General features: G+C 43.5%; 1 protein-coding gene across 2 annotated transcripts in view; it reads left to right on the top strand.

Moving 5' to 3' along the window:
* CYFIP1 (cytoplasmic FMR1 interacting protein 1) overlaps window positions 1-12,581 on the top strand; it is a 62,307-nt gene extending 49,726 nt beyond the window's left edge. For both annotated transcript variants that reach the window (XM_010287231.1, XM_010287232.1), the window contains 6 exons: window positions 5,372-5,502; window positions 7,745-7,817; window positions 8,972-9,066; window positions 10,224-10,462; window positions 11,352-11,499; window positions 11,956-12,581. In XM_010287231.1, coding sequence (XP_010285533.1) covers window positions 5,372-5,502; window positions 7,745-7,817; window positions 8,972-9,066; window positions 10,224-10,462; window positions 11,352-11,499; window positions 11,956-12,120 — 851 coding nt within the window. In that variant the 3' untranslated portion in view covers window positions 12,121-12,581. The remainder of the gene's footprint in view (window positions 1-5,371; window positions 5,503-7,744; window positions 7,818-8,971; window positions 9,067-10,223; window positions 10,463-11,351; window positions 11,500-11,955) is intronic.
* The last annotated feature ends 2,595 nt before the right edge of the window (window positions 12,582-15,176 follow it).

The following is a 15,176-nucleotide window of genomic DNA, read 5'->3' as shown; positions in this document are numbered from 1 at the left end:
ATTCCTGCTTTTGAAAAAATGAGTATTTTGTGTCCTGCCACTCTGAAGTGTCATGGGATGTGATGAGGAGAGTAGTTTGTCATCTCTGCTGTGAGATCAGGCTTAGATTTTTGTCACTGGTGTATCACACCTCCAAAAGAAAGGTTTAAAAAAAAAATAAATCTATGGACTTAGCAAGATATAAACTTGGTGAGAAAGTAGCTTAATGGTGCATTTTTTTCCTAAGTACAGCATTTCCATGTTTCTTCTTTTAAAAAAAAAAAAAAAAATCAGAGAAAGAAAACGTCAAAAGGTGATGCAGGGCAAAACACTCATTACCACCAGCCCATGATCTCTTGATGTGTGTGTGCATGTGTGTTTGCATGGCAGTTTGAGGAAGCCTCCCAGTGCCCCGTGCTGCCCACTGCTGTGTTCCTGTTTCTCCCTGGGCTGATTGTGCTGCTGGCAACACCTTCTGAGCTGCTTCAGCACAGCAGCCTGGCAAAAAACAGTCTTCCACCCCTCCTTTTTCTGGAATATTTCAGGTCACAGTCTAATAGGAACTGGAGCTAGCCTGGGCCGGGAAACGTGGGGGAGAGCAGTAGTGGCTAGAGGCTGCTGGGGAAGCATTGCTTGGGGCACAGCAGAAGGGCTAGTAATGCCTCCCATTATCCCAAGTTTTTGATCAAACTTGGATGAGTAGGAGAATTAGTTCCCAATTTCTTGGGAGAGGGGCAGGATGACTTGAGTCCTTGTGGGGAAGAATGCGAAGGGAATTTATTCATAGGTTTTTCTGGAACCTGCCCATTGGAGAAAGATTTGAGAGGGAATCACAGACTGCGTGAAAAAATTTGGGAGCAACCCAAATCACCTAGATGATTGCAAAAGGAGGCAGTAAGGACTGATCAGATATGCAGGACACAGGGATATCTCTTTCTAGCAAAATAAACACAGTGCACAGGCTCTGTGATCATAATTCCCAGATACATTTATATGCTTAAACCTTAAAACATTTCTGTTCATGTTTCATGACTGCTGATATACAGAGTTAATGATGTCTCCTGTGAGCCAAGGCAGTATTTGTAGCATTTGAAGGTCTCTAGGAAAGCGATCATAAACAAAAGGTCATTATAGCACCCAGTTTCTTGGGAGCAGGCATTTTTGTTGCACATTAGCAGATTTTACTTGACAATAATCAAGTCAGTACTCTGCAGAAAATAGCCCACAACTACACCAAGAATTATATTCAAGGTCTAGCACTATTAATTCAGTTCTAGAATTAATAGTCAATTTGCATCCAAATCTTTTAGGTACTAGAATTGTTACAAGCTCTGGAAAGTGTTTGATTTGAGTCTTTAGGTGTGAATTGAGATAGTTTTATAGAAAACGAAAGGTGACCAAAGTGAAGAAATCCAGCCAGCTTTGTGTTGCATGCGTTGGTGTGGTCTGACTTCCCAAATTAATTAGTGTACAGACTGCACAGCTGAGACTTGGCATCTGCTGTTTGAGTGCTGTTGAGATAGGATTTTGGAAGCAGACATGGAACCTAATCCTTTACTAATCTTCTATACTTGACTAGATCTATTTTATATCAACAGCCTTTGCTTCTGCTGAGATCTGTGCCAATCAGAAATTGGGATTATAAAATTGATTATTATGACACCTCATCCCATCTGCAGGAATAGGGAGGTTTAATTAAAACTCCTTTCTTGGAGAGAAGGAGCAAAAAGCCTTGATTTATTTGCCTTGCAAAATGCTATGTATATGTAAGTAATTCAATACATTACAAATTGCACCACAAATAAAATTAGGGGAAGGAGGAAGGTTGCATGCAGTTAAGTGAAATTAACTTTCCTAAGACACTTGTTCTTTTTGCAGGGCTTCAGTATGCATGCATAGTTTTTCACAAAAATACAGTTCTGTGTGCTGTACATGGAGGTGTAATTGGGAATGCCATAGCTCAAACATTAATGAAAACGTGATGATGTATTTCTGCCACAGGACTCCATTAGGGAGTAGATCGTGATTTTGGTGTCATTTCTGTTCCATCAAAAGTAGCCTATGTAGCTCTGTAAACTTTCATCTGTCTTGCCGCTAAATCAAGCCCTTCATCTAAGGGGAAGCAGAGCACTGATGATAGTGGCATTTGGAACAACTGCGTGCTAATAAATACCAGGTGTCAGATTTTCAAACTAAGGACACAATTTGTCCATGAAAGCATGTTGTGTGGGTGTCTGTATGCGGAGACTGGGACTTTGGGTGAAGAAATAAGGATCTTTGTTAAAGATAAAGACTTTGTGAGGAACTCTGTCACCTGGAGTGACTGTAAAAGACAATATGTAATTTTTCTGGTATGAACCTCAAGCCTCTTTGACTTCTGCTATCCTGCTGCTTTTGGGTGGACTTACTGTCTTGCTTCGGTTCCACTCGCACCTTCAGTATGGGTTTAGGTAACAGCAGTCCTTGTTGCGAGCCACAGTCCTCTGTGCTGCTCCTTGTTTCTCTCTGTGCCATCCTGCTCCTTTATATTTGCTGTAGGTGACATGGGTTATTCTCGTCAGAGCTGCTGAAAATTTTGATAAAATTTTCTCAACATCGTTCCAGGCATCAATCTCTCTTCTGAAACTCCCCACAAAATCCACAGGCTGGGCAGGGAATTGAGGAGGGTCTGAACCGCCCCCTCCTTTTCAACCTCTTCATGACCGATGGTCATTTCCCTGTTGCAGTAGCAGAATCATCCTTGCTGTTCTGCTCAGCTTCTACTTCTCAACAAATTGCCCCCCACTCGCCATACAAGACAGGGAAAAACATCCCCAAGTCTGCCCCTGTAGCAGCCAATAGCCTACTTGCTCGGGTAGTGCTTTCACGCCATGTGAAGTCTACAGTACTCACTGTGTTTTGGGGAGTCTTCCAGCTGTACTGGCAGTTCACCGTCAACCTCTGTGTATATGCTATGGATACTAAGAACAGAAACATTGGTAGATACTTTGGTTTGATTTCCTCTCTGGCACAGACCTAAGTCCAGGATAACACAATGGACTTTTGCTTCCAGAAGGGCATGGTATGAGGAAAGTATTTGACTTGACTTCTAGCAGTAGATCCTTAGAACACCTTTCGTTATAGGTGTGGAAGCCCTTTCATCAACAGAGAAAAACACAAAAGAAATACTAGGGTGTCTAACTAAAACATGCTGTAGACTTGTGGTAAAGTTTGCTTCAATTCCCTCACTCTGCATTTTTTTTCCTAGTATCAAAAAATTTTTGTGAAAATTTTTCTGCCATATCAGTCTGCCTTTTTCACCTCATCTTTAAAATAGGAATCCCAGTATTCAGCACTGCAGTATCTCTCTTGCCATGGTGGGCAAGTGCTCACTGCTGCTCAAACACCTGGGAATTGCAACTGGCCTTTATACCGCAGGGTTTAATGGCCACCGACAGTCTTTTGCAGAGCTTTTTCATTGCATAGTCTCCATGTTATGGGAAGGGGGGAGTTGGTGATGCACTGGCATGACTAAAGAAGCTAAAATCTAGACTAAATCTATCTTCCAGCTAGACTTAAATGTGTTTTCCTTTGAATGAGTCAAGCTCAGCAAGTGCCCGTTACATCTGACCTGTCGCCATTAGTTTTTCAGTTCTGCTTTTCTGTTGAGTCACTAAACTACTCAAGTTAGGTCTGAAGTTTATCTCCACTGAACGTATGCAGGAACACTCATTTACTGCAAATTTTCTATTGACAAACAGTTCTTTGAGATGTAACAGAGCCAGCCGCCCTGCATTCCCTCGCCATGTGCTTTATTGATGTTTCATGTTACTAATTTTAATGACATGAGGCTTTCTGTAGAAGTGCGTGGGTTAGCCATACAGTCCGTCCTTCACTGTACGTTTTCAAAGTTCTTCTGCTGAATTTGAGGGATTTCCTTAGCATAGATATGCTCCAGGCTGTATTTTATGTTGCATGCTCCCGTCTCAGCTGGGTAAATACTGAAGTCTGATCTCCTGCATGGAAAGTGTTCATCAGCTGTGCCCAGGGAACATATGGGAAGGTGCTGGGGGCACCTGCGCTCTCTTTCCTCATCTACTCTCAATTGCTTTAGATGTGACTGGGTGGAGATTTAACTGTCTGACTTAATCCAGTGTAATGGAAATGAACTGCTGTTATGTAGCATGCAATTCGAAAGCTTTGCACAATTTATTTTCTTCTGTCATCAATTGAGACTTTTGGTGGCTTTTTAAAAGGGCCAGGCTTGTGCAGACAGATGGAAAAATGCTGATAAAAATGAACTTGTGAAAAGCCAGAGAGCTGTCTGGCCTACTGCAGTTCTCTGCTCTTCCTCGCCCATCCTGCACATTGCTTTAACTTTTGTGGTGCTGACCAGATCGAGTCCCTGCAGAAGCTGCCAAGCCTGGGGTCTCCTGGGCTTGTTTCTAACCAAGGGACTGCGCAACCTCTTGGACTGGGGAGGAAGGAGCTGGAAATCCACCAGTGCGTTAAGCATTGCCGTTGTTTGGGAGAGGCTTGGTGGTAAAAGACATATTTATGTAAATTATGTAGTTTTTAAAATCATAATTTAGCTGTTTTTTAACAGCTTTTGGCAAAACTTTGAGAGAAACAATGTTCTGACTGTGCTTGTCAGCAGGATCTGATGCACCCTTGCCAGCAGAGCTTGACTTGTGATTTCTGCATTTAATTTTTTTGTGAGGTTGCAGATGACCTCTGGCTGTCTCTGGCACTGTCGGGGTCATAGCCTGACCCCACCCCCCTGTTCCCTGTATCTTTAGAGCTCTGCTCCTTGCTGGTGCTCTCATCCTTGGAAAAAACAGCTGTGAATGGAACGTATCGGGTGGTGTGGCAGGTTGGGGACAGAGGCTGGAACAGGACTTAACAGCAGACGAGAGCCCTAGTCTCTCTTCCTGCTCCTGGAAATTTTCTTTCCTCTTATACTGGCTCACTTCCAGGGGTGAGAAGCTGGGCACTCCATTTTGTATAATTTATCCAATTAAAAAGGTCAGCACACCACTGGCTTAACACTTCCTAACCTCTGATTTTTCATGTATTTAAATACTGCTCCTTTCAGTTTCCTCTAGGCTGCGTGTCTGGAGATAAAAATCTCATGTGCTGATACACAGAGAGAAAACTAAACCCGCACCCTCAGTTAGTTGTGCTCTGTGTATTTACGCACACTCAGTGCAACCTTGGAATAGGCAGATTGTTTAGAAAAATCGGTGTGCTTTGGAGGCAGAAAGAAACATTAACCTTGATCCATATGACTCTTATCTGCATGACCAGAATCTTTTGTCTGCTTTCATAGGTTAACAGGTGTGCCTATGTGATCATCACTACATTTTGTTCTGGCTCCTGAGATTTAATTTTTTTGCTTCTCTTTTGATCTCAGGTATCTTGGAGTTTTTTCACCATCAGTTGAAGGACATCGTTGAATATGCAGAACTGAAGACCGTCTGCTTCCAGAATTTGCGGGAAGTGGGAAATGCTGTCCTGTTTTGCCTCCTCATTGAACAGAGTCTGGTAGGTGCCTGCTGCACCAGTTTAAAACCCATCTGTCTCTCAAAATGTACTTGCAAGATTTTTTTACTAAAGTCGGATGTAACAAGGTTGAAATCTGCAAGTTTGCTCTTGCTGATGGGCAGGTGGGTGGAAACAGTTCCTGGCTCTGATCTCTTGCAGTTTTGCAGGGGCTTTCGTGCCTGCAAGACAGCAGGGATGCCTAACTTTGCTGGGTGAGACACGCTGCCTTGTGTGCAGTTCCTGAGGATCAAATATTATGACTTTGGTCATAAATTACGGTCAAATACAGTATTCCAGCAGTCAGTCACAGGGTGGCTAGTCCTTTAGGTCAGTCAGTTGTGCATCCAGTACTGTTTGTTTCCTTCGCTGCTTATCATTCTTCTTGTCATCTGAAACATCACAAAGTTAGTGTGGACTTTTTGGACATCCTTCGTGCTGCTAGGATGGCTGAATGTGGTGCCTGCTCTGCCAGACATTCATCTGTCTTTGCTTGAATGAAACTGTGAAACACATCCAGCCCTTCAGCTGCTTCCTATATGCCTAGCCTCTACCTTATAGCATGCGAAGCTGCCTGCTGCTGAGGGCATGGTGCTACAATTGCTCTTTATCCCTACCTCTCATTTTCTTTTCTCCTTCTTCTTCCATTATCTGCTGTTCAAACAAAATGGCTAGACCTGTAATTTCTTTGTCTTCATGCTTTTGGGTGCTTACAGAGGGAAAGGTGGGCGTTGCTTATGGACCAGAAAAGCGACGAGTGTGCTGCCTTCCCTTCCTCTACCTGCATTGTGCTTCGGTGTTTGAGACTTGGGTGGGGAGTCTATCCCTTGCCTGTGTGTAGAGGACGCTCTGCCTACACTGTGCAAGCACAAGCTGCCTGTGAGGCTGGACTGCCCATGACGTAGAGATCTTTGCTGACTGCAAACCAGCTATGTCATTTCCTCAGCAAGCTGGCTGGGGGCCTGCCACTGCACGAAAATAAATCCTCACATAAGACTCCTTCTCTAGGGTGTATCAAAGCTGTCGATGTTAGATAAAGTAATGAAGACATGATGTTCCTCAGAGTCACGTTCATGTTGTTAGAGGATCCCTCCCTCGTGGTAGAGAGTAATTGGAGGGATAGGCGACAAGCAGCGAGCCTGTATTCAGTAATGGGATAGCTCAAACAAAATGAGAAACTGGATTACTTTGGATTCAGGCTAGAGGGGTACGTGGTGAAAGGCCAGGCACGTGAAGGCCCTCACTGCTTGAGGGTGTGCCAAAGTGACACCAGTGCTGGAGGTATCTTCTTTTGGATGCCCTTCTTTGGGTGACACTTTCTAGTAATACACCCCTGCTTGCTGCCCCTTCTCGTTATTGCCCTTGATGGTGCCCCGATGCCCTGTTATGTATTTAAGTATTTTTCCATTGTGACCATCTGTCATAACTAAACTAGACCTTACCCCAGTGCAAAACGTAGGTCTGTAGTGCATCTCTGCTAGTGGGTGGGTCTTGCTGATCTTGCCTGCCTAGCACATGCGTTTTCATGGTGTTGACATGAAGGAATTAGACTTGGGAATGTGAGCCCTGGTACCCTGGCCTTGCCAAACATCTCTTCTCATATTAGTGCTGAAGGATTACAAATGAGCAGGGCCTCTGCTCCAAAAATGAAGAGAGGGGCATAGCAAAGTCGCATGTCTGCTGCTGGTCACCTCTGCATTTTCTCTGTACATACGGCAGCCAAAAACTGGGAGACATCTGTTTTCCTTCCACCCATCCTTAAAGATGTAAAATACTTCCTGAGAGGTGGCTCACTGCTGCTGTCCTGTGTCTCAGCCCGTCTGGCGGGGAGATGCGCCCACCATGATATGTAACAGGGAATAGTGTTGGTAAAAATAACCAAGCAGTGAGTCATCTTCTTCACCCCTCTGTCTGCGCAGGAGCCGTCTGCTGTTTTCACACTGAAATTACTCATTCTGCATTAGTCTTTTTAATAAGTACCCTGTCCTTTACCAACTGCCAGCTGAGGGTGGGAGGAGAGCTGCTGGGGTTTATTTGGGAATCCAGGGTAACCTGGTGAAATCAAGTTGTCTGTGGGAGCGATGCCGTGAGGAGAGCGAGGGCTCGGGGTGGCTCTGGCAGCGGAGGCTGGCTGCCCTCTGGTGTTCTGCAAGTGTCGGCGTGCTTTTGCAAACTCGTTTTGGGGATCTGGCGTGGTTTGGGGAGTCTTTGGTCCTAAATGCCTCTCATTTCCTTTTCATTCCAGTCCTTAGAGGAGGTGTGTGACCTGTTGCATGCAGCGCCGTTCCAAAATATCCTGCCCAGAGTTCACGTCAAAGGTATTGGCTAAGTGAGAACACCTTCCTTGGGTAATGCTTTCCACTTTTCTTGCCTGCTGCTGCTGTTTTGGTGACCATCCCCAGTCGTCCTTTACAACACCGCTGTTAATTACGGGACAGAGGCAACGGATTCAGGCCTGTTTGCCTGGCTGAAAAATATGTGCTTCTTAGCAAGGCTCGGTGCAAATTACAAGAGGAAGAGGAGGAATACCATGACGGGGAGAAGTGGGATGGATACCCAGGGCAGTTTTACCTGTCTGTGTGGATGTGGTGAGAAGCTTTTCCGAAGGTGCTGTTTAGCTTACGTGATTGTCAATTAAATGGGGTAGGCATGATCATACAAGGTATAGGAAGTCTGTCAGCAGAGTAAGTAAATACAAGTGGTCCCTGATCCCCGTAGACTTTTTTACCTGCCTTTTTATTGAACTGGGCATGCAGTGGTGAATGTTTGCAGGATTGCTTCCTTTGGCATCTGCTTTCCTCATCATCAGAGAGTGAGCTGCCTTTTCCCCCCTCATCCTTTGCTGCTTTCTGTGTTGCTCCTCTGCCTCTTTTCCTTTCAGTTTCATCACTGCCAGAGCAGCTGATCTGTTCTGCTCGGAGCTAACCCCTCAGCTAAAAATCTTTGAGAATATTTCCAGACTCACCATAGCTACTTCCACCTCTGCACCATTGTAAACAGTATTTTCCCCTTTGCTGGAGAACATTTCCCACTTCCCAGGGATGAGGCGGTGCCAACTGCTTTAAGCCTTGCTATACCCTTGTCGTACCCACCTTCTAGAGTCAAGCATTGTATGTATGATAAGGACAATTTAGTTGGCCTAGCATAAGTGGGAGTTACTTATGTTAGCAGCAGCATAATAGAGCCTGGTATTTGGTCTTCAATTTAGTTAATTAAATGTATTCTACTACAAGTCCTTGGTTTCTTTTTGTCTGCACATACAATGCAACACTTTTAAAATATCAATACATATTTTTCTGAAATCACATTGAAGATTAACCAACTGTTTAGACCTATGAAAATAACTTACATAGTTTTCTACTGCACTGAATAAAGATTGTGTAAAAAAAAGCATTTTCTTCCTTAATTTCAATTTATAAAATTGAGTTGAATAACAAATGAATCAGTGCTCTATTTTTTTGTTTTCTTTCAGAGGGTGAAAGACTTGATGCTAAAATGAAGAGACTAGAATCAAAATATGCTCCGCTACATTTGGTTCCTCTCATTGAAAGACTAGGAACGCCCCAGGTAATCTCTCTCATTTGTGTCAGAGGCAATTCAAGAAATTTCTGAGCGCTAGAAAGCCCTTTCTTTCACAAGTGCTGATAGCTGTGTCAGAACTTCAACTTGTACATCCAGCTTGTTCACACAACAGGATTTCCCCCCCCCCCGCCAGATCCATGGATTTGGTAAAGCTGTTAAAGCTCAGAAGTTTAAAAGATTTGAGACTGGGGTGGAATTGGTGTGTTTTGGGGGAAATGCTAGTTTGTATGTATGTCACTATGTGATAGCCTCGGTATAAAAAGGAGCCTGGGAGGTCCTAGTGCCAAAAATTCCACCAAAAGCCATCAGTTTTCTTGTGCACGTGTTAATACATATTTTAAAACACACTGTTCCCCTCTCAGCCAGATGATTAGAAACTCTTGGAAAATGAGCCGAGTTGAGTTTTCCTGGGAACGTGGTGACCAAAGAGAATGTTCTTGACCTGCCTTTGCAGCTACAGCACTATTTTCCTTTCTCTCAGTGTGAGGGGTACATTAATTCTCCACTAACCTTGGCGGTTTACAAGTGATCGAGATGTGAATAGTAGAAACAAAGAGCTGAGTGCTCTGAAGCAGAATTCAGACTGCTTTTGTCATCACATGTGCTGCAGCTCAGCAGGTGCTGTTAGGAGAGAGCTCTCAAATGTGATGGCACGAGCTGGGACAAGCCTGAACAGACTTTGCCATCTATGGGTTTTGCCAGAGCCTGTCTGTGCTGTCTTTGGAGCTTTCCCTTCTCAAACAGCAGCAGCAGAGGGAGATACGCAGAAGAGCTACCGCGTGTACTAACAGCAGAGCGCTGAACGCTTTGGTTTTCCCTTCTGCCTCCATTCAGGCAAAGAGTTCTTTAAACTTCCCTGGAACTAGTCCAGGATTAGCATCACTGCAGTTAGTGTTGCTTCCTTTCAAGCCTGTCTGCTTGGAAAGGCTTTTATGATTTTCTCTGAATGTTTTTTTCTGCTGAACTGAACCCCGGGTTAGTAGCCTCTGACCTCACTTAAAGTCAGGAGATACTTCTCCTGGAATAAACTAAGTGAAACTGAAAAATGTGGTGTTTTGTTTTTTTGGGTTTTGGTTTTAAATAAAGTCTTGTGGTCAAGTGGCTTTTACCAGGATTTTGCACTTTCTTTCTCTCCACCTTAGCAAATAGCAATTGCAAGGGAAGGGGACTTGCTGACCAAAGAACGCCTCTGCTGCGGCCTGTCCATGTTCGAGGTTATCCTGACGAGGATCCGCTCCTTCCTGGATGATCCCATCTGGCGTGGGCCCCTGCCCAGCAACGGGGTGATGCATGTGGACGAGTGCGTGGAATTCCATCGCCTCTGGAGCGCCATGCAGTTCGTCTACTGCATCCCGGTGGGAACGCACGAGTTCACTGTGGAGTACGTACTGCTGACGGCCCACCTGCGGGCAACAGTGCTTTGCTTGTCCTCCCTGCAACTGGCAGGGGGGCCTAGAATGGAGGCATTTGTTTGCGGGTCTGCAAGAGCTTAGTGCGAAAACAAGGGAAAGTGCTGCCATCACTGGGAGCAGCTCATAAGCCGTGAACACAGATATTATTGTATCTTTAACGAAAATAACCCTCTGTTTTAAGTATTGCCAGTGTATAATGCATGATCCCATGACAAACAGGCCCTAGCATGGGTCTTTCAATAGTAGTCAGACCCTTATGGACACTGAACTTAAAATAGCTGAACATTGGTGCATGCATTTCTAACAAGTATTTTCTTCTCTGCATTAAGACCAAGAATGAGCATTTGGAAGAGAAGACGATTAACATGAGTTAACCAGGAACTGTAGTTCTTTGGTTTTGTTAATTTTGATAATATCCTTATTTTGAAAAACAGTTGAATTGTAACGTGCTTTCCACTGAGCAGTTATGGAGGCAACAGCATAGGACATTTGCTTCCTTTCTTGCCTGCAGCCCAAGGGAGCAGGGTGGTGAATTCCCAGTTTGTTTCCTTTGAAAATGAGATGTAATGCTGCTGGAGTCTAATGGGGGGTAAATGTTTTTGGAGTAACTACGTTGTGTGAAATTGCGGCGGGGCTCTGTTTTTTTGTTAAGCATCCATTTGCCTCACTTGTGGTATCTGGAAAGAGAACTTAATTTACTAGAGATTTTGCCGTATTTTCTAGATTAATATCTAACATGTTCTAGAGTGATATATATATATGTGGTTCAGTATAATGGCTGATTACTGGGCATTTCTTGTGATATCTTTCTGAAGATTTAGATGAAACTTGCTTTTTGTGGTGTGTTTCCTGTCGCAGGCAGTGCTTTGGAGATGGCTTGCATTGGGCTGGCTGTATGATCATCGTCCTTTTGGGACAGCAGCGTCGCTTTGATGTGTTGGATTTCTGCTACCACCTGTTGAAAGTCCAAAAGCACGACGGCAAAGACGAGGTTATAAAGAATGTGGTGAGTTGAAAACGTCTGTTCTGTCTTCACTGTAGCAATGACGACAACAAGTAGCTGTTTGTACTCTGATGCAGCATAGATGTAGCAATTGCCCTCAAAAATGAGGGCACTGGGGTTTTTAGGAACAAAAGATTAAGGCATTAGTACTGGAGTTTGAAGACCGGTCAGTGCAAATTCATATTTCCTGGCTATTTGGGATTTTCTTAATGCTTCTCATCTCGTATACGTGAATTCAGATTAAGACAAGGCTGCTGTACACTGCCCTTTTTTCTACAAAAAGCAGCACTGTCAAAAAAAACAAAACGCACCTTGGATTTTTCACTGGATTAGCAGTGCAAGGGAAACATTGATAACATTGCTGAGAGAGGTGAGGCAACATTATTTGCTGCTTTTGGGTCTAAGGCTTTTTATCTCCCAAGCTGATTCCTGTGTGTCTGGTTTTTTTTATATTTGCAGCCTTTGAAGAAGATGGTTGAGAGAATTCGCAAGTTCCAGATTCTGAATGACGAAATAATTGCTATTTTGGACAAGTATTTGAAGTCCGGCGATGGAGAGAGCACACCCGTGGAACATGTGCGCTGCTTCCAGCCACCTATTCATCAGTCCCTTGCCAGCAACTAGAATTCCCACCTAACGATACTTTTTGCACCTATTTAGGTTAAAAGTATGAGAAAGGAATAAAAAACCAAACCCACAGAACACACCAACAGTTTTAAGGAATACTCTCATCTGCATTTTTCACTATGCCTGTGCCATTTGAGTGGTGCACTGTCCTCTTCAGTCTCCAAGCACAGTAACTGTATACAATCTATACTTATTTTTCTAGACTAAAATTTTATACACTTTGATTAAAAACCTGCGACTGTAAAAGATCTTTTGAGATCTCTTTGCATTTCTGTACTGATGTGGCCATTTTCGATCGGACTGGCATAATTTTCCCCCAAAGCCACCAGAATAATAGCTCTGGAGGATAAGAAACTGGGTTCTGTAGAAAAAAATTTTTAGAAATCTATTCCTAATTGTTTGTATTAAAGCATTAATTGCTTAATTAGCCTTTATAAAAAAAAAAAAAAAACAACAAACTGCTGGTGCTTTGTGAATAATTTTTCTAGTCGGTTATTATTTTTCCTCTTTGCAAAACTATTATCCAATATCGGCAATTATGGAAATGAAGGCTAATTAAGGTGATTGTTTCAAAGTTATTTAACATGGAGGTGACCGATAGTATTCTGACCTTTTTATAAGGCAGTAGTTTGATTGACTAGAATGGGGACTGTTTACTTTTTCCTAACAAGAGCTTCTAACACACTTTATGTTGGGTGATACATACCTGTGTACCAAGGTACATGTTTATGAGTGATAAGGGGTTCTTGGTTTACAAGAATCTTGACTATGGTGATCAGGTGTCATCTATGCCAGTGCATAGGCTGTAATGATGTTACCCATGATTTACAAGTATTTGTTTAATTTCACTTACTGTATTATGCAAAGACTGCATCAGTAAAATTGTTTATAAAACTTTGCAACTGTAAAACTTGCATTTTAAAACAGGCTGTTGAGCCAGAAGTAGTAAGTCCTGCTTGCTTGCTTACTGCAGGATCAGATGGACAATTACACGTTTTACCCAGGATATGGATTTCTAGAGATGCTATTTGGTTACTGGTTCTAAGCCATCGTGTGAAGCCAAGAATACATCCCTTTGAGAACACCTGTTTTTCTCCCTTCTCTCTTGCTAATTCAAGCTTAGGTTACAGCATGACTTTTCTCCTGCTCAGCTCTTTTCAGATGTTTCACAGCAACGGAAGCAAGTCCAGCAATGGGCAAAATGAGCCTCTGCCAGAGGAGGTATGCAGGAGCTGCGGAACGTGTAGGTACTGGGGTGGTAGGGAACTGGATTTTGAGGAAAGAAAATAACTGAAATTCCTCAGCAAAACAGAGGAGAGGCTTGCCATGCAATCTATAAGGACATTTCTGCCACCACAGGTTTTCCCAAGACATTCAGAAATAGTGTGGCCAGCAGGAGTAGGGAGGTGATCGTGCCCCTGTACTCAGCACTGGTGAGGCTGCATCTCAAATCCTGTGCTCAGTTTTGGGCCCCTCAGTACAAGAATGACGCTGAGGTGCTGGAGCGTGCCCAGAGAAAGGCAATGAAGCTGGTGAGGGGGCTGGAGCATAAGCCTTAACAAGAAGTGTCTGAGGGCACTGGGGTTGTTCAGTGTGGAGAAGCGGAGGCTGAGGGGAGACCTTATTGCTCTCTACACCTACCTGAAAGGGGGTTGTGGCAAGGTGGGTGTTGGTCTCTCCGCCCAAGTAACTAGTGATAGGACGAGAGGAAATGGCCTCAAGTTGTGCCAGGGGAGGTTTAGACTTGATGTTAGGAAAAAATTCTTCACCGAGAGAGTGGTCAGGCATTGGAACAGGCTGCCCAGGAAGGTGGTGGAGTCGCCATCTCTGGAAGTGTTCAAAAAATGTGTGGATGTGGCACTTCGGGACATGGTTTAGGGGACATGGTGGCGCTGGATTAATGGTTGGACTTGATGGTCTTAAAGGTCTTTTCCAACCTTAATGATTCTGTGATCTGTGCTTGAAAGCTGCCATTCTGGAGTGATGAGAGCGCACACAAGGCTGCCTGGGATGTCAGAGACAGGAGTAGGAAGCACTTGTGTGTTGTTGTGGGATTTCTTTTACAAGGTGCTTAACACACAAGTTAGTGTGTTTCTTTTTAGTTCTTACAAGACTTCTAGTCAATCAAATGCTTCCCTGTGCTTCAGGCTTCTGTTAAGGAAATGAACAAATTTCTTAATTTGTTGAGATAGTGGTTGGTTTAGGGGTCTCATACATCTGAGGCTTTGGTTTGCATGTGGGTATAGAAATGCTAATTAATAAAGGGTGATTTTTTTTTTGTTGTTTAAGAAATACTTCAACTAATCATGGTGTGAAATAAATTCTAATTCTTACCAGTTAACTGGCAGCAGGAAGAAAACTGGTCTCTAACATCTTAAAAAACTACTAGTGTAAACAGACTTTAAGATTTTTTTTTTTTTTACTCTTTAGTCAGTACAGGTTTAAAAGAATTCAGATAGCAGTCCTGCAAGATGTTTGTTTTGCATTTTCAAAGGTAGTTCTTACTATTTTTTCATTTTCAGCTTTTTTTTCAGGATGTTAGACTTCAAGTGAATTAAAATCTCTTCACCTGGTATAACTGCTTCTCCCTACCTACACGGAAGTGTCAAGCACAGTGCACAAAAGGGGTTAACATTCATTCTAAATTCTCTCTCATCAAAAAGAGCAGGGCTGGAGCCCAAAGCACCTGTCACAATATGAAGTAACAGACTCCCCTGTGTGAAACTCTAACCTGCTCTTCAAAGAGGCTGGTTCTTCGGTACTGGAAGTGGCAACTCAGAGTTCAGTGACTGCTCAGCAGTTTGACTTTTTTGCTGCTGCTCCTGGTTGGGCTCTGTGTTGTGCAAGCATTAGAGGGCTGTGCCCAAGCGGTGCTGCTCTGACCTGTAAAATTAGGTAGAAGTTCAAATCCCATTCTTCAACCAGAGTTTAAAGAACCTTTTTCTGGCTTGACACTGTGGCCCCTCAGGCAGGTATGATGTACCAAAGGAAGGCAGCAGAGTGAGTTAGTTTTGCAGGTGGGAGCTGTTTTTTTTGTCCTGGTTCAACTATAC

This window comes from Phaethon lepturus, unplaced genomic scaffold (genome assembly GCF_000687285.1).
Source record: "Phaethon lepturus isolate BGI_N335 unplaced genomic scaffold, ASM68728v1 scaffold7455, whole genome shotgun sequence".
NCBI classification, from domain to species: domain Eukaryota; kingdom Metazoa; phylum Chordata; class Aves; order Phaethontiformes; family Phaethontidae; genus Phaethon; species Phaethon lepturus.
The sequence above is the reverse complement of the archived record's forward strand: the minus strand, read 5'-3'. Positions and strand labels throughout refer to the sequence as shown.